Source organism: Carassius gibelio, chromosome B1, assembly GCF_023724105.1.
Source record: "Carassius gibelio isolate Cgi1373 ecotype wild population from Czech Republic chromosome B1, carGib1.2-hapl.c, whole genome shotgun sequence".
NCBI lineage: Eukaryota > Metazoa > Chordata > Actinopteri > Cypriniformes > Cyprinidae > Carassius > Carassius gibelio.
The window spans coordinates 14639821-14663678 of record NC_068396.1 but is presented as its reverse complement, the minus strand read 5'-3'; the positions used below and the strand labels follow the sequence as shown (position 1 = coordinate 14663678).

At 37.1% G+C, this 23858-nt stretch overlaps 2 protein-coding genes across 4 annotated transcripts in view; one reads left to right on the top strand and one right to left on the bottom strand.

Moving 5' to 3' along the window:
• The window catches only part of fam184b (family with sequence similarity 184 member B), a 31114-nt gene extending 25931 nt beyond the window's left edge, over window positions 1–5183 (top strand). The window contains exons 13-19 of the mRNA XM_052546195.1: window positions 215–345; window positions 449–612; window positions 1923–2087; window positions 2827–2935; window positions 3023–3127; window positions 3239–3492; window positions 4698–5183. Of these exons, the coding sequence (XP_052402155.1) occupies window positions 215–345; window positions 449–612; window positions 1923–2087; window positions 2827–2935; window positions 3023–3127; window positions 3239–3492; window positions 4698–4788 (1019 nt within the window). The 3' untranslated portion in view covers window positions 4789–5183. The remainder of the gene's footprint in view (window positions 1–214; window positions 346–448; window positions 613–1922; window positions 2088–2826; window positions 2936–3022; window positions 3128–3238; window positions 3493–4697) is intronic.
• An 8-nt stretch (window positions 5184–5191) lies between these two features.
• Window positions 5192–16403, bottom strand: LOC127949196 (uncharacterized). Of its 3 annotated transcripts, none has more exons than XM_052546198.1 (19): window positions 16243–16403; window positions 15147–15325; window positions 14926–15030; window positions 14534–14704; window positions 14362–14449; window positions 13638–14254; window positions 12577–12724; window positions 11944–12372; window positions 11080–11254; window positions 10725–10882; window positions 10157–10342; window positions 9935–10020; window positions 9782–9844; window positions 9560–9651; window positions 9394–9473; window positions 8789–8877; window positions 8544–8686; window positions 5617–5719; window positions 5192–5515 (listed from the first exon to the last, which is right to left on the bottom strand). In XM_052546198.1, the coding sequence occupies exons 2-19, from the start codon at window positions 15311–15313 to the stop codon at window positions 5311–5313; spliced, it is 3105 nt and encodes a 1034-aa protein (XP_052402158.1). In that variant the 5' UTR covers window positions 15314–15325; window positions 16243–16403; the 3' UTR covers window positions 5192–5310. The 3 variants fall into 3 exon arrangements, with proteins under 3 accessions (XP_052402158.1, XP_052402157.1, XP_052402156.1); XM_052546197.1 differs by adding an exon at window positions 15764–15832 and having other exon boundaries at window positions 11944–12724; window positions 16243–16382; XM_052546196.1 differs by having other exon boundaries at window positions 11944–12724.
• Window positions 16404–23858: the final 7455 nt, after the last annotated feature.

Here is a 23858-nt window from a genome sequence, read left to right as displayed (position 1 = left end):
TCATAATGAGTAAAGTATATAATAGAAGGTAAGGTTTGTGTGAAAAAATCGTATTCTTTTACAATGAACTGATGATTATGTATTGCATTTGGCACAACAGCACCATCTTGTGCCACCGACTAAAGTAGAGCAAGACTGAACACAGCGCATATAGCATGTCTGATCTAATGTGTCTTCCCACTGTGTGTGTGTGTGTGTGTGTGTGTGTGTGTAGACAAGCAGAAGGCAGAGCTGACCCAGCAGCACACTGAGTGGGTGAGACAGGTCACCCAGAGACACATGCAGCAGATCGAGGACCTTCAGAACGAAATACACACACACACACAAATGATGGCCCTGCAGCAGGTAGACATACAAACCACACAGACAGACAGACAGACACACATACACTGCCTCAAGGGGTTCATCACCCCACGTCTCTCTCTCTCCCTGTTTGTCTCCTCCTCAGGATCTGAAGCAGCAAAACCGCTTACAGTCACTAGAGAGACAGCTGGATGAGAAGAGCAGTGAGGTTCAGGAGCTAAAGAGAGAGAACGAAGATCTGAAAGAACGCATGAGTGCAGTCATAGCACAGAAAGTAGAACAAGATGACCATAAACAGAAACACAAGAGGTCAGTACCAAAATAACTAAAGGCACAATCACACATGGAAGGTCAGTAACAAGATGACCTCAAACACGCACGCAGACAGGAGGTCAGTAACAAGATGACCACAAGCACACTCACACGGGCGTCAGTGGCAAGACTGACTGCTAAGTAGTACACATTGCTGCTATTCTGGTCAAGAACTGCTTACTTATGCCCATTATTCACTGACAAGGGGCCCATTTGAAACTGTTCCATGTTTCCACTACTCTGCATTAGCTCCTTAAAGGGATAGTTCTCCCAATTACTCTGCATTAGCTCCTTAAAGGGATAGTTCTTCAAATTATTTACCCTCATGTCATTCCAAACCCATGAAATGTTTATCTCAGAAACACAAATTAACATTTTAATTAAACCTGAGAATTTTCCATCTTCCGTTGACCATATTAGATGTGCTCTATGTGCATGTATTGATAAATATTTATGTGAAAAAAAGTCTACATTAAATCTGGTCATCTTATCAAGCTATATGTTTCTTCAGAACACTTTGATTGCTCAATTCATAAGAATTTATTTAAGAATGTCTTTATGAACTGTTTGAAGTTCTAAAGGAATGAACTTCCAGTGGAGGTATTTAAATATCTTATGATTCATAAAAAAATATCTCTTACAGGTTTGAGAGTAAGAAAATTATGACAGTTTTTTTTTTTTTTGAGATTGAGAGAGAGAGAGAGAGAGAGAACTAACCCTTTAAACCTGCTGGTGTCAAACCAGGAAACACTAACATAAACGTCCACATCAAGTAAATGTTTCTCAACAGTAACAACTGTATAGCACTCTATAGGATGCAGAGAAGACATGCATGTTCAGCTGATCTTGTTGATATTCATGTCATTTGCACATTGGCTTTGGGCAGTTTATTATTACTTTTGTCCTCTAAAATAATTTGATTTTATTCAAGTTTATTAAATTCAATGTCATGTTCTAATCGATTGAAACCAGTTTTATTTGTGACATATTAAATAACTACTGGCATCTTGTGATGGCATGAAGAATCTGAATTAAATTAAAATAGCTTTTAAATCTCTTTTCAAAACTCATAGGACTTATAAATTTAATTTGTAGGCAGACAATGTAGTATAGTAACAATGCCATTTAAAACATTGTTCACTTTGCCAGTTATTAGAGTTTTCAGATCTCTCTGCTCCTGGAAAAGCGTAAAGGCACCAACCACATGCTGTGACGTGTAAGGCGAAGTAAATCTAATATCTGCTGTAGGCCTGAGAACAAAGTAGAATATACATGCGTGATATTGATGTATTGTGTCTGATGTGCAGTTTCTCAGAGGAACATGATGAGGCGGGTAAAGCAGTTGGGTCGGATCACAGGAATGACATGGAGAGTGTGAAGAGAGAGCACAGAATGGAGATCCAGACCATACTATCAGACTTCACCAACGCCCAAACACGACTACAGGCCCGCATAGTTGCCTTGGAAACAGAGTACCTACTCCTCCCACATCAATAATGCAAAACGCAAACCATACATACGTACAGAATTAACCCAAGCAAGACAATATATGGCAATGTCTTGTGACTTGGATTTCCTTCATATTTCCATAGAACTGAAGCGAGTAAAATTCCACACACTGCATGCTATTTAATGAAATATATTGGCTAATTTAATAATAATCGCCATAAAAATGCAGTGCTTACAGGTCTGTTTAACACATTTTCCTATATTTTACCACTGCTTAACATTGTACTGCATCATATAACAGAGTCATAATTACTCATTTCAAAAAAGTTGCACAATACCTTATAGTTCTACAACAAAGTACAGTTCAAATACAGAAGGTTCCGTTAGAATGATTCATATTATCTATATAAGCATGTCATGTTATGTCAATAATACAAGTTTTACAGTGTTTTAGTGCCATATTAAAATAAAAAATTAGATTTAAAGAATAAAATCAAAACATTATGAAAATAAAGGTTGCATTTTCCTGGTAAATAAAACTTTCAAATATTTTTGAAAATAAATCGTAACATGAGAATAAAGACATAAGATTTTGTAATGATTAATGATAGAATGCTACACCTTTATTGTCTATTCTAATCTAATTGTGAGATTATTCTCTAAACATTTGGACTTTTTTTCTTTTCTTTACTAAAACAGTTCAAGTGTTGCATTTAATTAATATTTGTGTCTGCTTTGTGTGCTTGTATTTTATGATTGTAGGTTGAGAGAAAGGGAAGAAAGGGGGAAGAGGAGAGTAGAAGACCTGCACACAATTGCTAAACTACAGGACAAGCTCAGCGAGAGAGACCAACTCATCAAAAGTCTAGTGGTTAGACATGCACATACACAGACAAGTACGAGACACAAGACGCTAGTAGCCTTCTGTCTCATCACATCATTTTTATTTTCCTTTCAGGAGGACCTCCACCAGCTATCCCAGCATCCAACTCAGTGCAGCGATGAAATATTGAAGCCTTATGACTCTAGGACACAAGCAGGGACCCTCACACCTACTATGAAGGTAGCACTCATTTACACTTTTTCAAATCCCAGTCCATTCATCTAGTATCATACAAAAACTAAAAGAACATGATTATTACAGCTTGGACTTGATCTGTTGCCTTGTTTATAGAAAAAAGGGGTTGAGGAAACTAGCATCCCAAACCTCTGCTCGTATGATGTGGGGTCACCGAAGGCCAAATGCTCACCAGTTATGGAGCGTGGTAGTCTGGAACAGTGCGGGCGAGGGAACACCCTAACAAGGACACACACACCCACCTCCCCTCATTCTGAACACAGAGCCTCCTCTATCAGACAGAGCCGCCCACCTTCACAAGTGGTGCGACATCAGCCACCACCTAAAGTCAACTACAACCAGCACATCAGGTAATCACCCGCAAAAAAGCCAATCCAGAAAACTCCTGGGAACTTTTTTTTTTCTTTTTGAGATAGATTAATACAAAACTAAATGTATGTCCTATGTTCATGTGGAGAATTAATAATATATAATTACATATTTTTCATTGATTATATGCTTTTATCCAAAGCAACTTCAAAATTCTTTGTATATGGTGCATCTTCTGTTCTGAGATGAATCATCTCATATTGTAAAACATGGTCTGAAATTTTTTAATGTAGTTAAGGTTTTTAACTCAAGGTGTTATTAATTCAAACTATTAAAACATAAATTGTTACAAATTTTATAAAATGCAAATGTATACTTAAATACCATAGACTGTATAAAAACATGGACGTAGTGTCCGTGACGTCACCTATTGGTTTCCGAAGAGCGTTTTTGAAGCCAAAAATAGGCAGAGATGGCCATAGCCATCTTGGCTGCACGTCACTCCCGGATAATCGAAAATGGGCAAAAAAGCGGGTGCTGGTTGCTCAAACCATCCCTACTTAGCTCAACGGTGGTGAATAAGAGCAGCAATCCAACTGTCACTCAAGTGGCTAAGCCCATAATTATGCAGAACTTTAAGGCTTAATAGAATTTAAACAGATGAGTTTTATAGAAAAAAAATCCCTCCCCCTCACAGTTGTCACGATAGGCAAAATTAGCTATATAGTCCAAAATAATTTTTGGTACCAGGCTGTAAACATGTTTTTTTCTGCTGTAAAGTTGGGCATTTTAACATGGGGAGTCTATGGGATTGACTCTGTCCTTTTGGAGCCAGCCTCCAGCAGTCAGTCGATGAATTATAGTTCTAGTCATTTCCGTGTTGGTTTTTAGAAGGAGCAGAAGGTTGCCGCTTGGTAAATACAAGCAAATATTAACGCTAATTTGAAATATTATGAAATACTATAAATCACATTAAATAATACTATATAATAAATATAATAATTGCCAAAATGTGTAGTATACAATAGCATACACTATAATTAGAAGATGTGGACACCTGAAGCCTTGCATGGTAAAGTTAAAAATTGTTCTGCCCACTTTTACAAAAAAAAATTGGTAAATGCATTCTAACCTTATAAACGCAATAAAAAAAATATTGATAGTGTCAAAAAATTTCTTCCTTAACTTTATTTCCCCCCTCTCTCTCAAGATTCCTGCTTTTATTTATCTTGTACTTTTGTTTCAGGACTCCAGCTGAGCAGAGGGTTATTGAAACCGGGCCTGATGGACAAGACCCTCAAAAACAGGAGTGGTTCACCAAATACTTCTCTTTCTGAGGTCCCACAAACCTTCGTCCATATCGGTCCCAACATTTTGAGTACAAGCTCACCAAAGTCTCCTTTTTCTGCATAATTACACTCAACTGCAAGCTAACACCAAATAAGCTTTTCTACAGGATGCATCTTATCCTGTTGATCGAATGGCAGCAAAAAAAAAAAAATAATACCTGAACAGTTCTGCAGCAAATCCAACATGGACAACTATTAATTTATAAAAATGAACTGCCCATTCTGGATTGCTAGAGATGTGGTGTGGACTGCTGAGACTTTTCTGAATAATAAAAAAAAAGAGAATCCAAGAAGAGCTGGTTTTGCCATACTATGCCAAAACTGTAACTGTAATCTCAAGATAATTAATGTATATCAATAAATTACTTATTTTTGTTTTTAAATTGCATGATTGCATATTTTCTTTATTTGTTTTTAATATCTTTTTACAGAAAATCATAATACTGTACCCTGGACTAGTCATTCGAAATATACAGGTCTATCTATTGTGTTAATTAAAACTGAAACGTTTCACTGAAATAATTTGCAGTTCATAAGAGCTTCTGTAGCTGACGGATAGTTGAGTATCTCCGACTGGAAAGATTTGAGGGCGCTCTTCAATGTCCTCTGCTGGTTGCTCTGGGCTTTGCTCTTGTATTTAATGCTCAACAGTTTATCAGCCAGATAGTGCAGCCACAACACGTTAGAATGAGGATTATAGTTGGACCAGCAGTTACTGAGACATAGAAAATGCAAAGAAAACTATGAGAATCAATCATTCAGTGGTATAGAATGAAAGAATTTGAAAGATGTTTTGTCTAAGGCTAAAGTACATACTTGTTTTCTTTCTTCATTAGACGGTAGATTTCAAACTGATAATCTCCTTGACCCATAAACAACTCCTCATCATTAGATATATCACATGACACCGTCAGTCCATCTAAAAGAGAGAGAGACAAACTAAATTATTTCAAAATTTACAACAATTTCCTATTCATTGTATCAGGCTGTAGAAAGTTGTTCACCTCTTACCAAAATTTTACTCTTCAATTTTCATCAATATATTTGAATATAGTAAAAACAACAAAAAACATATGACTGTTTTATAGACAAGCAACATTAATTTAAAAACATGGCTGGTAACAGGGTTGCAAATTTAGCCTAATTATAACTCTCTTAAAAGGTTACATACTCTACTATACTCTCATTCGGGCGTTATAATCAAGGAACTGCGGTGCCATACCATGGGTGAAGCAGGCGAAAATGCGCTGCATAATATCACTGCGCCTACTTCACCCATGGTACTGCAGCAAAGTTCCTTGATTATTATGCTGTAAGAAAAGTAGTAGTTCCTAGCATATCAGTCTAGAAAAACAAATGTTACATTTTCCGTCGGTCTTAGTACACAATGTAACTACAGAAGAGTCAAGTTTTAAATAGGAAAAATATAGAAACTCTTTGGTCATTTTTGAGCGAGATGCTAACGGTCTAATCAGATTTAATGATTTTCATGCATAATTCTATGCTAAGCCAGACCTGTAGATCAGCTGAATGAATGGGAGTTGGAAAATTAGCCTTTTTTTTTTTTTTTTTTTTAAGTGGAGTGTTCCTTTAAAGGGTTAGTTCACCAAAAAAATTATATTATGTCATTAATAACTCACCCTCATGTCGTTCCAAACCCGTGAGACCTACGTTAATCTTCGGGACACCGTTTAAGATATTTTAGATTTAGTCAGAGAGCTCTCAGTCCCTCCATTGAAACTGTGTGTACGGTATACTGTCCATGTCCAGAAAGGTAAGAAAAACATCATCAAAGTAGTCCATGTGACATCAGAGGGTCAGTTAGAATTTTTTTGAAGCATCGAAAATACATTTTGGTCTAAAAATAGCAAAAAATGAGTAGATCTTTTGTTCGGCTCAGTGTTCATCTTCAGTTCTCTCTTCACAGCAGTTCAGTCAGTGTACTGTTTGAGTACATGAATTACTCCGGGATATTGGTTTGTTTGAACTCAGAGGGAGTGTCAGCCACATTAAAAAAGTTCACAGCTTAAGTCATTTGTGGATTAATGCGTATTGGAGACACGAACCGTTTTAAACGATTCAGTTCGATTTGGTGAACTGATTCAAGAAGATTCGGTTACATTGAATGATTAATTCACGAACCGGATATGACAAACTGCTTTGTTTTGAACCCTCTCACAACAGACACGGAAGAACACACAATGATGAATAAAGTCGTATTTTTTAGCTATTTTTGGACCAAAATGTATTTTCGATGCTGACCCTCTGATGTCACATGGACTACTTTGATGATGTTTTTCTTACCTTTCTGGACATGGACAGTATACCGTACACACAGTTTCAATGGAGGGACTGAGAGCTCTCGGACTAAATCTAAAATATCTTAAACTGGGTCCCGAAGATGAATGGAGGTCCCACGGGTTTGGAACGACATGAGGGTGATTTATTAATGACATACTTCTCATTTTTTCAGTGAACTAACCCTTTAAAATATTTTGGATGAAAACCAGGAGGCTTGTGACTGTCCCATATACTGCCAAGTAGATTACACTGTCAAGGTCCAGAAAAGTATGAAAGACATCGTCAGAATAGTCCATCTGCCATCAGTGGTTCAACCGTAATGTTATGAAATAACAGGAATACTTTTTATACACAAAGAAAACAAAAATAATGGTTTTATTCAACAATTTCTCTCCTCTGGGTCACTTCACATCACCGTAGCACCATTTTGGAGAATATAAGCTGAAGGCAAACTGCGTATGCTATACTGTGTCATGTCACAGGGATACGTTTTCTGCATGTATTTACACTTTGATTTGAAAGAAAACAGCATATCTTTGTGTCGCGGTTGACAAGAATGTAAGCTGCATGCGTTCATCGGTTATCCTCCAAAATGGCGCTATACGGTGATGTGGAGAGACACAGAGAAGACAAATTGTTAGTCGTTATTTTTATTTTATCTGCATACACAAATTATTCTCCACACTTCATAACGCTACGGTTCAACCAATGATGGCAGATGGAATATTCTGACGATGCTGATGGACCTTAACAGTGTAATTTACTTGCCATTCTATGGGACAGTCACAAGCCTCCCAGTTTTCATCCAAAATATCTTAAATTGTGTTCCGAAGACGAAAGAAGCTTTTATGGGACTGGAACGACATGTGATTAAGTGATTCATGATGATAATTTTGATTTTGGGGTGGACTATCCCTTTAAAAGGATAACTTTTTACTCTTATGGTCAGTAAATGAAATTGAACAAATAAATGAACAAATTGTACTCTTTCTTCATGACACTTATGCTACCTTCATTAATTAAAGCAATATAAAGTGTAATAAAAATCTGCAAACTTGTCCTTAAACAGCTAGCCAGTTGGGACCGAATATTGATTTGTAGCTAATATATGAGAAATTTGCAAATTAACATTTGTAAAAACTAAGAGAATATTAAATTATGCCATAATAAATTCTACAGACTGTCAAAATTATGTTGCTGCATTATTTAAATTGTTAGATGCTGTGGAGAAAAGTTAAGGAACATCTCTGAATTCAAGACAAAAATCACATTTTTATAAATGAGGCTAGGAAGACATGCAAAATGTATTTCATGTAGGTTAACATATACATCTATAGTAGTTAATAAGCATGGGATTCATGACTAATGTTATGAAAACAAGTCACAATGGCAAACTATTTGCACTAAAAAGAGTAAGAGAAAGAGTTTTGTCTTAGACTGACCAATCTCCAGGCGTGAGAGTGAGTAGTCGATAACGTTGACGTGAACCCCTCGTGTCTCTATGGAATGCACTGTTCCATTCAGAATAAACTCATTGTGCTTGTGCTTAATGTTCTTCACCAGGATGTTTCCCCAATGAAGATCTCTGAAACATCAGCACACAACATTTACTTCAGCTTACACAGAAAAGGTTTTTACACATTGTACATTTATAATAAAACTTCAATTTCAGCTTTAAACATGTTACCTGTGTTCAAAGCACAGTGCTTGCTCAGCTACAGCCAAAGCTGCAGTTACTTGATGTAGAACACTCTTGGCCTGGACCATAGACGATAGCTGCAATCAATGGTACACACACAAAAAAACTTTTAACTTGTTGTAATGATACATTATAGTTCCAAGCATATGGATGCACCACTTCTAATTAACAGGTTAGGCTATTACATTGATTTTTAAAGGAATAGTTCACTCAAAAATCAATGTATTTTTCATTAATTACACACCCTCGTGTCATTCCAAACCATAACACTTAATTTGTGTTTGGAAAATGAACTTGTTTGAAATTAAATCTGAAATTCCATCAAAATACAAAATTTGGAATAAAGGTTTTCTGAGACTTAAAAGCTTTCTGGTTTCATTAAAATATTTGTTTCAAAGATGAATGGAAGTCTTATAACTAAATGATGACAACATTTTGAACCATACAATGACAAAAGCATCAGTGAGGTCAGGAACTGATGTTGGCCTGAATTCACCTCGAAGGTGTTCAGTGGAGTTCAGTCTTCACAGAAATTACTGGAATAGCACAACCTATATACCGAAGCAAAAAGGCTAAACTCGTGTGCTAGATACCTTTCCATTCATGTTCTCTAGATCACTCCCTCCAAACTCAAACTCCAGGATTAAAAACAGCTGCTCGTCTTCAAAGAAATCTGTGCCAACAGAATAAATACATTAATAGACATTGAATGTCACAATACAATTAAACAGCGTAAAGATTGTTTAAATTTTACCTTACCAGGTCTGTCATTCTCAGATCCCTTCAGGCGGTCAAACTTGTCCCAGGCTTTGAGCAGAGCTTCCGGATAGCATCCACGAACACAATGTAGACTAAAAATTAAACCAATAGTCAAAAAACATCTGTGTTCTTCTTTATTCATTTAACTATAACACACACAAACACAGACTTTCATTCACCTCATTTTATACCAAAGCTAGCTAAGAAAAAAAAGCTGCATACTTGTTGAGCCCAATGAAACCATCTGTCTTGTTAAACTCCTTCATGTTAAGGCTGCTCAGCTCCCTGTAGGGACATTAAAGATGTGTATGAATATTTACACAACATTACATTCAAATGTACAATAGATATGCTGAGCTACGCCAGGCTTCCTACTTGGAAATGATGATTTCATGGAGGATTTCGCCAAATGTTTTCTGGTGTTCACCATTGACCTGCTGACTACCTTCTACTGGGATGATCTACAGAAATTACATTCAAACATTACTTTTGTAAGTTGCATGTATATATTTTTTTTAAAAATCACCCTGTGATATGTCAGACAGTAGTTAGTACGCTTTTACAATAAAACCATATGTGATTAAATTGTGAACATACTTTGAGAGCAACAGTCTCGTTGGACTCATTTATGGTTGAGAAGACCTCTCCAAACGTCCCTTCTCCGATCTTGTTGCAGTGTTTCATGCGAGATGGAGGGATGCAGTCACTGAAGGAAAGTGGGCCGCTCTGCTGACATTCCTGATACACTTTTTCTGCATCACTTATATCTTCGTCAAATGAAATCTGGACCATAGACAAAGGAGGACAGTGAAAAAACAACAACAACAACAAAAAGAGAAGAGAGACAAAATAAATCACTGAGTGTGTGAGAGTATACTCAATCTGGATAAAAAATAAAAATAAAAACAAATGTTCCAAAATATGTTATACCATATTACTTTTCCATTTTACTGTAGACATTACATTAACTTACTTTTTTATCGATAGAGTTGTAATGTGTTTTGTGTGTTTGAGTGTATATACATAAATATACCTGTATATATATTTTTACCTGTCTTAGTCCCATCAATACAGGAAAGTTTACAAGTCTTAGGGATACAGTGTCCCAAAATAACAATTGTTCATTAGTTTTGATGAGTGAACACAGATATCTTTATGTCTTTACCATGGGGGTGTTCATGGTGGACCGGAGCATACGTGAAGGTGTGAATCTGGATGGTGTGCAGACAGGGGAACCAAACAAGTCTAGACTGTTTTCAGCTGGAAACCTAGAGCCCGGGGACTTCAAATGAGACTGAACCAGGCGTCGAGGGGTGGGGAATGCTGTGGTAAACACACACAAACATTCAGCAATTTACACGTAATCGGTGCTTTTAGGAACAGTGACAAGCACTTAAGGCCATTTGATACACTTTCAAGTTCTCAAAGGGAGAGAGAGGTTTTAAAACACAGGTGTCACTGAAAGCTTGCCGCAGATCATATATGATGTATGAATCATCTAGCCTGCTGTAAACACTTACCAGTTTTCTTCTTATGCAGGGACAGTGCTGCCTTTAGTCGGCCCCAGGAGTGTGTTGTGAGTGTGTCAGGAGTGAAGTTGGCCAGGATGGAAGACAGATTCATTTGCTCCATTCTGAGAGGTGTCACAGCCAGACCAATCCCACTGGTGCCCTGCTGCCAGCCCCATGTTGAGTCCTGTACGTACATACAGAAAAAGAGACCAAGAAACACTTGGATAAAATCAATTGAAAAATCTGTGGCATTTTTCATCTCTGAAAAATAACATCTTTCAGCCAAAGACCCACTTTTAGATTTAATTTACTAAACACAGAATAACAATGTGCAAAGGGGGCTGAAAGCGCACATCCAATATTCTATAACGACTTTACATTATATATACCTGTACTGAAAAAATAAATAAATAAATAAATCTAAAAGTGCTGAAGCATATCACTAGGTAGTCAGATGTTGGTCTGGGATGATAACATATATATATATATATATATATATATTTTAACCTTAACAATAATGTTCATTAAAATATATAATTACTCACTCCCTTTTAAGTTAACAAACATTGCAAAACTAAAAAAAAAAATTACATAAAATTTAACATTTTAATTTTGCGTGTAAAACATTTAAAAATGATTTAAAATAATTGTAATAATAAATGCAATAATAATAATAATAATAATAAAAAAATGCATACATTTCATAGATGATTTAAATAAGCAATTCCCAAATTAACTGCAGGAATGTGTGAACCGAGTGAGCGGTTACATCATAAAAACTCAACTGTAAAACGTAAAAAAACAAGCATGTTTATGAAAAATTTTCATTTACTAGTAAAAGAATTGAATGTATTCTTGACAATGATAACTGACCCCTGCACAAGTGTCAGCTCCAGCAGACAACATGCTGCCACAGGAACTGTAGTCTCCTGATACAGCTTTTTTTCTTCCTTCCTTTCTCTTGCGCTTTCCATTGAATTCTCCAGTACCCCTCTTTGACCAGCGGCTGACATTAAGTCCACTCACGCAAACTTTACGACCGGTGCCAGAACCAGCACCTGTGCGTTCTTTAGGCACAGCAGGTGGTCGTGTTTTGCTAGGAGCTGCAGAGGAAGGTGGAGAGACCGGAGGTAGCTGGAAGGATGCTGACAAATTTTGAACAACTGCTTCAGCATTACGGGGAGTCCTATTATTTACTAGACTGTTTAGGATAATATTCCCTGTCTCCTTATAAGGTGGAGAGGTGGCACTTTCCCTGTGACAGGTGTATGGGGACTCGGAGCAGGGTGCTTTTGTTGGCCCCTGGTGGACAGAAGGATATGCACCCAAGTCAAGACGTGGAATTCTGACAGCAAGGGAAGATAACAGACATTCAGCTTTAAGACGCCCAGTGAGGGACTGGTTTGAGCAAACTGCTCCAGGAAAAGGGGAAGTGGAAAGAGAACTTGAGGAGGAGATATAGAGTGATGATTTGGAAATTGAAGAGAAGCTGGATGATAAGGTTACATAGGTTTTGCTGTTCTGAGTGGTTGCTGCCACAGAGGACTCCAAACAAACTGAAGCAATCTTCTCTTCCCCTTTCCTGCTGAAGCTTTGTACCATGTCTGAGACATCTGTTTTTTTGAGCTTAATGGTTACATCCACTGTGCGACACCTACATATCAGACAAAACAGACAAAACTTAACCGAAACTTTTCATTCAAATAAAAAACATATGACAGTTTTACAGTACCAGTCAAAGGTTTGAACACTATTTCCCACATTCAGAAACAGACAGAACATCAAAATAATGAACTGACAAAACAGCCACTTTGCAGCGATTCCAGCATTTCATGAGGTTCATCCTGGGATACTTTTTAAGCAGCATGTATGTTTGCTGAAATTCTTTTGGCTGTTATTCCCTCACTTTCTGATCAAACTTTGCTCTGTTAATGTTTTGCAGTTAATGCAATTTTAATGTTAGTGCAGTTGTTGTTTTGTAAAGAGATTAATGTTAATATTATAAATGAACTGCTCCATCATTATGAGTCACTTTCACCCACATACATTGTGTTTTAAGCACTGACTGAAAGTGGAATTCTAATTACATCACAAAATAATGGGACAGGTTTTGTCCATACAAAAAAAGGGAACTAATCTAAAACAACAAGAAATCAAGCAGTGTATGATGATAACAGACTCCGATTTTTAGCGTCAGACTTTACAATTAGAATGCGCATTAATTTCATGTTTGTCATGCATATCCATGCAAAAAGGTACATGTTTCTGCATGAGTTTGTTGTGAGCAGAATGATTTTAAAGTCTGGTAGTGTTCAGATTATAAATGTCATGTAGTGTATTCCAGCCTACAGTACAGTTATGAAACAACACAACAGTGATTAATCGATGACAGAATTTCCATTTTCAGTGAAATACTCCTTTAAGTAAAAAACAATTATTTTTAATTACAATGTAATGCATATATTTTTTATTTTTGCTATATACTCCTCTACAGATAACAAAAAAAACACCACTCTCTAAAAAAAATAAAAAATAAAAAAATCAGTGAATAAACAACTATTACTCACCTCTTTTTTAGCTCATCTGTTAAAGATTTTGTGTGTGACTGTGGTGACACACATCCAAAACTTGTGCTTGGCTGTGCAGGCATGGCCTCTGCACATCCTTCTTTTCCCTGATCCCTCTCTCCATCCCCGGTTCGTTCTTCCACAACCGCTTCCTCTTCTCCCTCCATCCGCTCCATCACACTCTCTCCAGAAGAGATGCCTGGGTTTGGGAGCTGTTGACTTGTCTTCTCCTGTGCTGTGTGCTCACAAACTCTGACACTCTTCAAACTATGAAGGCTGTTGTTGTTTTCTGTAGGTTGGTGCATTTCATCAAAGCTAAGGGAGGAGATCTCACTGATGGAGGGCTCTGGTAAGTTTTTGAGCTGTCTGCAGACAAGGGAAGGGGTGCTTGATAGCAGGGGACGTTTACTTGGGAGCTGCTGGTCATCGCTATCATTGAAAGAGACCTCAGCCAGAGCCACACATTTGTATGAGCGTTTGCGGTTCTTGAGAGCAGCTTGATTCTTTGAGTCATGTATATCCATGTCAGATGGCCTTCTGCTTGCAACACGCTTATTTTTGGAGAATGAAGGGAGGAACTCATCTGAGGAATCTAGTGTGCGGTGAAGAACAACAGACTAGGAGGAAAGGAAAAAAGCGGGAAAGACAAGAATCCTGCTTTAACGACAGTCCATCAGAATTTACTCTCTTGCATACAAAGTAACCCCAGTATACTGTTACTTACAATCCTCTTAGTTTGGATAGTTGCCAGTGGTCTTTTGCGTTGTGTAACAAATCTCCCCAAATGGGGAGGGTCTAATACCTTCTTGGAACTGCAGAGGTACAAAACAACATTTGACTTATGCTGACTGTGTTATGCATTATTAGATTTTTCACAAAATATGTTACAAGCTTACCCAGCACATTCATCAGCAGATGTTTTAGAACGGACTTCATTCTTCATCATCAAGGCGTCATCCTCATATTCACTGCTACTGAAAACGATTAATTGTTTATTTCGTTTTGCCTTTGTTGTTTGAGTTCTCGCAGCTGTTGTCCTTACTGACGGTTTTGCATTTGCCTTTTTTCTGCCAAAGCAAAGTCATACAGAACATTGAAGACAAAGATAATAGCTGTTCAGTCTACTGAGTATTTCTAATGGGTTTTAGAATCTTCAAATGATGAGTAAAATAAGATCTAGGGTTCATGAAAGTTGACAGAAAATTCTTTATTGAAATAATATATTCTCGGTGTTGATAGTTTATCTGTTCTACACAATGTTGTTTAGTTGTTAAGCCACAGTCCTGACCTGGATGATACAGACGGCCTGTAGTTTTCCTCATCACTCTCTTTCTCCTTTACGGCAGCCATGCCTTTGCTCTTTGCAGCACGGGAGCCTGGTTCTCTTACTCTCCTTAGAACAGAGAAAGGAATGAGAAATTGTAATGCATAATAACAGCTTGCTTACAGAAGAGTTTTGTAATATAAAATGGCAATGTTAATGAATAAATAGGTGAGAGCAAGTTTTACCGTTTCTTGGGATGTGTGATTTCTGATATGGACTGATCTGATGAGGGGGTGCTTGAAAAAGAGAAAGCTGCTTTCTTCAGGTCAGGGGAGAACCAAGGCTCCACCTTTCGCATTCGTTTACTGTACGTCTTGATAAACACCGGCCCATTTTTTCCTGTTGCATTCATTTTGGATCTTTACTACAAAGTAGAATTTGTAGAAAACCATTACCATATAAAAATGGAGAAATTATAACTTGTAACTTAAACTAGAGCATCAGCCAAAGCAAGGTCTTGGGTTAAAGCCCCTGGGAAATCATGAAGTGACCCAAAACAGAAAACGCAAATGTAATTCCTCTGCTAATAAATGTATGAATGATGAATGTTAGTAAAACTTTACATTGTTTAATTAGTTAATATTACTCAACTTAAATCATTTAGCATGAACTAACAATTTATAATACTTCTACTGCATTTATTAATATAATTTAATATCAAACATGGTATCTGTTAACATAAATTAATGCAATGTAAACAAACTAACATGAACATTTTTATTAACCAAAATTAACACAGGTTAATAAAAGCTTTAAGAATACATTACTCCCCGTTAGTTCAGGTTAATAAATGAGACCTTACTGTACAGTGTCACTATTAACATTCCACCTCACAGTCCCCGAAAAGACCATCTTTACAGATGGAGATTACCTAAAAAATCATCATGTTTTAGTCTTATTTGAAATGTAGGTTTTCTAGAGATTTGTATAAACTATTTATTATTTAATGATCCCTTGAAACAGTTTATGTAACGTACCAACACAAAAATGAAGGCACTTAAACACAAGCAGAGAATCAATTTGAACGTTCAGTGACATTTCACTGACAGTTTTCAAATATACACATTTCCAAGGCAAATGTCCTAGATCAGAAAGGATCGAACGGTTTGCAGTTACTAACAGACTTTCTTGATACACATTATTTGAAATAATTTGAAAATAATTAATTAATTATTGACTGCATACATGCATAACCATCTATCGTTATACAGGAAGCAACTGCGCTACCATACCCATATTTTAAAAAACCAAAAGCGTTATTATGTTGCCAATTAAATTTACCTCAACAACTTATCACCATGTAGATAGCTTCTGAAGATTACTTAATAGCCGTAGAAGCAAACAATGTGAAATCTTCGATTACAGAACCAATGAACAATACTGAGAAGGGCCATACTGAAGAACCGCTTTACGTTCAAACCTGAGAACAGTTGCTGATTGGCTTTTTCTTCTTCATGTGTAACGGCGGCTCGATCTTTTGGATCATTGTCGCCACCTTCTGTATACTGTGGACTGTACAACCTTCTGAAGGGCTGCAGCAGCCATCATCTGTGCGTTCAGCTCTGCCTTATAAAATTAAACAAGTGCCTTAATTGCACATTAATACACTGCTTAGTCCAGACTTTTAATCATGTAACAAACAATCCATAATACTTTTCATATTAGATAGTAGGTCTACTGATATCACAATTTATGTAAAATCTCTTTTTTTTTCAAGTTTAAAAAAAAACAAAAATATACAGTAATTATAGCCCATTACTCATTTAATACATTAAATGTCTACGTTAATAGTCATTCCTACTATTGGGTGCCTTTAGACATCATAAAATGTAGAAACTAAACACAGATTTTAAAATTATGTTTTGCATAATAATGATAGAGAGATGTAAAACATCTGGGGGGGGGGGGGGATTGTGGTCAAGCTCAGGCAAATACATTTAAGCATTTAAAAGGTCATCAAAAGGTTTATGATTTTAATGAATGGCCATTGTGTACATTATCTTAGAAAACATATTGTCCGTTTAAAAGCTGATCAGGTAATAAATTATTCAAATGTATAAATTACATATATAGATTACTTTCTTGTAAGCACATTGTCAGAGTTATGGACCTGATATGTTTGTCTTTGTTCCATGTAAGTCGTGCCCTGGTTTTCCCATATGTTTCCTTAAGCCCTTATTTGGTCCTTCCTGTTTCCTGTTTTCTGTTCCCATTATATTCCCTGATTAGTTCTCCATTAGTTCCAGATGTGTTTGATTAATTAGCTAGCTTACTCATTGTACTTAAGCTCTGTTTTTCATTTTCTCCAATGTCTGGTGTTGCATGTCTTGTCTGTCGATGTTTGTAACCTTTTGGTTTGACTAAAGTCTATGTTGAGCATCTCCTGTGTCTCCCTGTTCCCTCGCTCCTTGAAAAAAAACGTATAATAAGCGGTGCCCCTTTGTCTTGTTGTTTTAGTTTTTTTCCTTTTCTTCCTGCGGCAAGGAATTAGCTGCTTGCTTCTCCTCCCTAGCCTGCAGATATCTCATTTTTGTGGAGTATGTGTGAGAGTTCTGTGGGATCGCTGTGAAAACAGCGCTGAATGATGACATTTTAAACTCTCTGTTCTGGATCGGGGCCAGTTGCTATTGCCCAGTGGACCTGCCAGACACCACAGGATTGAGCTGGAGGAAAGTGATCCTTTGGGCCGGTTTCACAAAGCTATTCAGACCGGTCTATAGTGTTACTTTACTCATAGACTAGTCTAATGCAAGTTAGACTGTTTCACAAAGATAAAGACTGACTTAATTTAGACCAAAAAAAAAATAGACACCTTACACCCAGGCTAACTTAGGTCTAAGAGTCTGTTACCTTGGCAACCAGCAGAAACAAACAGCCAAAAGAAAAGTGGAAAATGGCTCATAATTTGTGGTTTGCTGACGATGTTATGGAGAGAGCTATGAGAAGGGAATTATCCAGGCAGCACTGGTTTTATTCTTTCAAAACATTCTGCAAACATGAAAGGCCTCATGTATGGTTTCTTTATATTTTCTTCCCAGCTCACAAAGAACTGAAGAAAACTGGATGGCTTTTTACATGTTTTTACCTTTCTGTGTTTACTCCTTCTCAAGCACCAACCATGTTGGTGAGGGAGTGTATATACTCAAAACAAAATGGATGAGTTTTAAAAATATTAATTATAAATATAAAATACACTCTTTTTGGTCAAAACTCTAAACATTTTAAAACGTTTTAAAAATGTCCTCTGCTAGAATGCCCCCAGCTGGTCATTTCTTTGAAGAAGCATAGAAAGTTCTGGTTAATGCCAGTTTTTCCCAGCACCTGACTTTTATGGTGGTCTTTTTTTCTGGCTCTTAAGTTGCCATGGTAAAAGTGTTCCTATAGAGAACTATTTACCCTTAAAGGCACTTTAATTTGTATTACTCTAAATATCAAACTACAACTTAACTTCCATGGCACTTAAAAGGAAAGGTCACCTTAAAAACATTACAGGAATAATTTATACAGGGGGTTAATGTAGATAATTTGTGTTTATAATGATTTGTTGAATATCATGTTCAAAACATATTACCAATGTAATCAGTTTGTGCTTGGCCCTGAACAAATATACACAAGTTAATAGTATATCTTATATTAAATGGTGTCTACTTGAAATAACAGACATTCTTTATTGGGTTTGTGTCTGAATGCAACAACATTCCTTGTGCTAGGACAGCAAATAGATTGCTGGATAATTAGTGTAGTAAGCTAATAATCCTGATGATTGGTTTTAGAGATCACAATTACTTGATTTTTGCAATGTCAAGGTCATGGCATCATTACGCCTCCTGACAAAGGAAGGTGGAATCTTAGTAGCTACCTATGAATACAGAGAAGATCTGAAGAAGAAAAAAAAATGTTACAAAAAAGACGTAACGTTTAATAAAACGAAGAGAGAGAAGTTTAATTCAAGAAACCAGAACAACATAAAAGTATTGAGTATTTCAACAGTGATCTAAAGAGAATAGCTTGACAGAAGAGCTAATGTGCAATACACAAGAATATAGCATAAGCAGTGACTGTTTAAGGTATTAAGTCTGCGGTTACCCAAGATGATAAAACCTGAGGCAACTGCTAAAACAGTACAATAAACACCAAGCAGGAAGAGATAAAATCTAAAATCTGAACAAAACAATTTCCAGTCCACAAATTTAGCTGTAGAAATTTTGTAAACAGTAAAGAAAGAGAAGTGTCCATCCTAAATAATAAATCACATAGAAATATAATTATTATAAGAGTAAAATATAAAGGTTACACATCTAAATCAAGTTTGAACATTGACTTCCTCCAGTAGGATCGAGAAGTGTTATGTTTATACTCTGTTCTATCATGGCTTAACAAGAAGACGAGTGTTTCATGCTGCACATAAACAAAAACTCCTACTGTGGTGAAAGTAAAACATACTGCATAATTATGGAAAGCTGTGGAACTTCAGAACATGATAATTAAAAAAAAAAAAAAACACAAAATCATTACTTGTCACACAATTGTACTGTACTTTTCACACAATAAGTGAAGGCCCAAAAGCTGATCCCTCCAAAAGTAAAGCAACAACAAAGTGTATCAATGACAAATAAGACTATGAAAAGAGAATCATCTTAAAAAAAAAAATCCAGTTTAAAATAATGTGCCAAGTTTTAAGAAAGTACTGTATTTATATCGGTTTAACATGGTTTTGAAAATGTTAGTGACATGTTTCAAAATTACATGTTGGAATGTCTGAATGAATATCACAGAAACAAACCATCTATCACGGGACAGATCATAGAAGAGACAAAATTTAAAGTGAATTTTGGTTTCATGAAGTATGTCAGTAACTGAGAATATCCTTTCCTGGCAGCACTAATTTTATTCTTTCAAAACATTCTGCAAACATGAAAGGCCTCATCTATGATTTGTTTATATTTTCTTCCCAGCTCACACACAAAGACCTGAATAAACATTTCTAATGCATGCCATCCTCACATAATTATTTTAAAGATAGGTAAAAATATGGCTGTCACAGATGTCATCCATTACAATGAGCTGTGGAATTAATTATTGTTGTCTTTTGACATATTGTATTTGTTATGTTCAAGATTCAAGATTCAAGATTCAAGATTTTTATTCGTCACATACAAAATGATATATAGCATATATAACTAGCAGTGAAATGTGAGTCAGGTCCGCTCCATGGACAGTGCAATTATTAAAGAAAACAACACAGATGAAAATATACATAAATAAAGCTATGTAAGAATGAAAAAAAAAGTAAACAATAAAAATATAAGAATAAAATATAAAAAATGTATATTGTAGAATTAAATATAGAACGCAAAATAATGTGCATGAGTGTAAACTGTAGTCTTAAACATTAAGATGTACAGGGATGTACAATGTGCATATATGCATTTTACTGTAGTCTTAAATATTAAAAGAAGCAAATGTGCAAAACAGGGCGACACTGTCAGTGTGTCTATGTGAGGTAGTGAATATGGTAAAAAGATAAAGTGAACATTAAGTGGAGGCATGAGGATGTTAAGAAGCTGGTTTAGAGTTTAAGAGTTTAAGAGCCTGATGGCCTGGGGGAAGAAACTCCTCCTGAGTCTCTCAGTTTTTGCCATCAGGCTACGGAAGCGCTTACCAGATGGCAGCAAAGTGAAAATATGATTACTGGGGTGGGTGGAGTCTTTGATTATTTTTGCAGCTCTACTTCTGCAGCGTTTGAGGTAGATGTCCTGCAGAGAGGGGAGAGCAGACCCTGAAATGCGCTCAGCTAAACGCACAACTCTCTGCAGGGCTTTGCAGTCTTGACTGGAGCTGTTCCCATACCACACTGAGATACACTGAGTCAATACACTTTCTATAGCCCCAGAATAGAAAGTTTTCAGGATTGCTGGTGAGATCCTGAATTTCCTCAGCTGTCGCAGATGGTACAGTCTTTGCCTGGCTTTATTAACCTGTGTTTGAATGTGAGTAGTCCAGGTCAGGTCCTCCGAGATGTTTACACCAAGGTACTTGAAGCTGCTCACCCTCTCCACAGGTGTCCCGCTGATCATAAGAGGAGTATAGGGCTGCTGCTGTCTCTTCCTGAAGTCCACAATCAGTTCTTTAGTTTTGCTCACATTCAGAGAGAGACAGTTGTCCTGGCACCATGATGTCAATTTCTCTATCTCATCCAAGTATGCGGTCTCATTATTGTTGTGAAACAATAATTTTTTGTTTATTGTTGAGTCCCTTAAAGCACAGTATACATTCATGTTTGTGCAAAAAAAAAAAAAAAAAAAAAAAACAATCCTTGTGTACTACGCAAAGCCAAGTATAAGAGTAATTGCATAGCTTTATGCTAGATGAGTTAGTGCTTCTCTGATATAATTTGTTTATAATAATAAGTATAGTTAAATGAAAGAAGAAACCTGTGAGCTCTCATTCTGGTTCTAAATGTTTTTTTTTTTTTTACAATTGACTTGAGTTTCCGGTTTATATTGAGATGTATGTCAATGTCTGTGTGCCAATAGATTAAATGACTGCATAGCAAATCCAAAACTTGATGATGTAACAGAAGCTATGTACTCTTTTCTAGCATTTTAAATACAGTTTAACCTTTACGCTTAAGGACGATTAAGGAAAACAGTCTGACACATGGTATAATGAGCACACTCTCACTCTAATGAGAGCATCTTGTAAAATGGAGCACAGCTGGAGGAAAACAAAACTAGAGGTATTTCGTAATACTTGGTGGGACAGTAACCTACAGAAGTGTTGATATTTCCCAACATCACAGCAGTAATGACTTCATGGACTTGTTAAACTTGTTGAATCATCTAAACCTACAACATGTATGTTAGACCCTATAAGCTCCCAAAAGAGGTGCTTCCAGAAGTCATAGATCCTTTTCTGACTATTATTAATTCCTCATTGTCATTAGGATACATCCCCAAAACCTTCAAACTGGCTGTTATTAAGCCTCTCATTAAAAAACCACAACATACTAGTTAATTATACAATACAACACAATATATCTTTATTGTCAACCATTACTCTTCATGCTTTATATGTCACTTTTGGGAGATATCATCAGGAAACACACTGTTAGCTTTCACTGTCATGCTGATGATAATCAACTCTATATTTCTTCGCGGCCCGGTGAAACATATCAATTTGAAAAACGAATGGAATGCATATTCGTTTTAAAAAACTGGATGATGAATAATTTTTTACTGCTAAATTCTGGAAAAAAAAACTGAGGTGTTAATTATAGGACATAAAAACTCTGCATGTGATAACCTAGAATGCTGTCTAAGACTTGATGGCTGCTCTGTCATTTCTTCGTCATCAGTTAGGAATCTAGGTAAACAAGATGACGGTGCGTCCACACACAGCGACTTCTCTCGCTCCCAACAGAATGTGTTTTTTGTCTTGTGAGTCACAGTGTTTTTGTACGTCTTCATCGCATCTACTTGTCTTTAAGCACACATACAGTAATGAGTTTCTGCTGGATGTCGGCAGAGCCAAATTTAGTTAAACTCAGTGCACGTGGAAGAGCTGCGGGACCTCTGTCTGCTTCGGAGGTCTACACCATCACCGACCCCAGCATCTTGCACCAGGCAGGAGGCACTACAAGCGGCGTGAGAGGAAGCAAAAGAAGGGTAAGCGTGGAGGTATCCGGGCTAGGCTAACGGCTAAACCACACAAGCCAGCTATCCCCACCATCATACTGGCTAACGTACGCTCTTTCTAACAGTCACAAAAACCATCACTGTCCGGGCCAACCAGAAGCCGTGGATGACAGGGGAGGTCTACAGACTCCTGAAGATGTGGAACACTGCCTTCAGAGCTGGAGATGAGGTGGGCCTGAGGACAGCCAGGGCCAACCTGTCCCGCAGCATCAGAGAGGCTAAGAGACAGTACTCCAGGAGGATAGCTCATCAATTCAGTGGCAGCAGAGACACTCTGAGCCTGTGGCAGGGTATACAGACTATTAGGACTACAAGCCCCCACCACGAACCTGTGACAGCAACATCTCTCTGCTGAACGAGGTGAACGCCTTGTGAAAGCCTTCTTGCTCACTTTGAAAAAACAAAACAGCACCACTGCAAAGAAGACTCCACCACCTCCCGGTGACTAGGTGATATTGCTGACCACAGACAGCATGAGGAGATCCTTCAGCAGGATCAATGCACGCAAACCTCCAGGTCCTGACAACATCCCTGGATTTGTACTGAGAGACTGTGCAGTGGAACTCACTGATGTCTTCACAGACATTTTCAATATCTCACTTAGTCAGGCTGTTGTCCCCGTATGCTTCAAGGCTACCACCATCATTCCAATCCCCAAGAAGCCGTCTCTCTCCTGCTTAAATGACTACCGTCCAGTTGCACGTACTCCTATTATCATGAAGTGCTTTGAATGGTTAGTCATACACCATATCAAGTCCCATTTCAGAACCCATTCCAGTTTGCATATCGGTCCAAATGCTCATACGATGATGCCATCACAACTGCCATCCACTCAGCACTCACAGAGGTGTTAATTATAGGACTTAAAAACTCTGCTTATAATAACCTAGAACACTGTCTAAGACTTGATGGTTGCTCTGTCAATTCTTTGTGATCAATTAGGAACCTAGGTGTGCTATTTGATCGCAATCTTTCCTTAGAAAGCCACGTTTCTAGCATTTGTAAAACTGCATTTTTCCATCTCAAAAAATATATCTTAATTACAGCCTATGCTCTCAATGTCAAATGCAGAAATGTTTTTGCAATGCAATTATGACCAGGTTAGATTATTGTGATGCTTTATTGGGTGGTTGTTCTGCACACTTAGTAAACAAACTACAGCTAGTCCAAAATGCAGCAGCAAGAGTTCTTAATAGAACC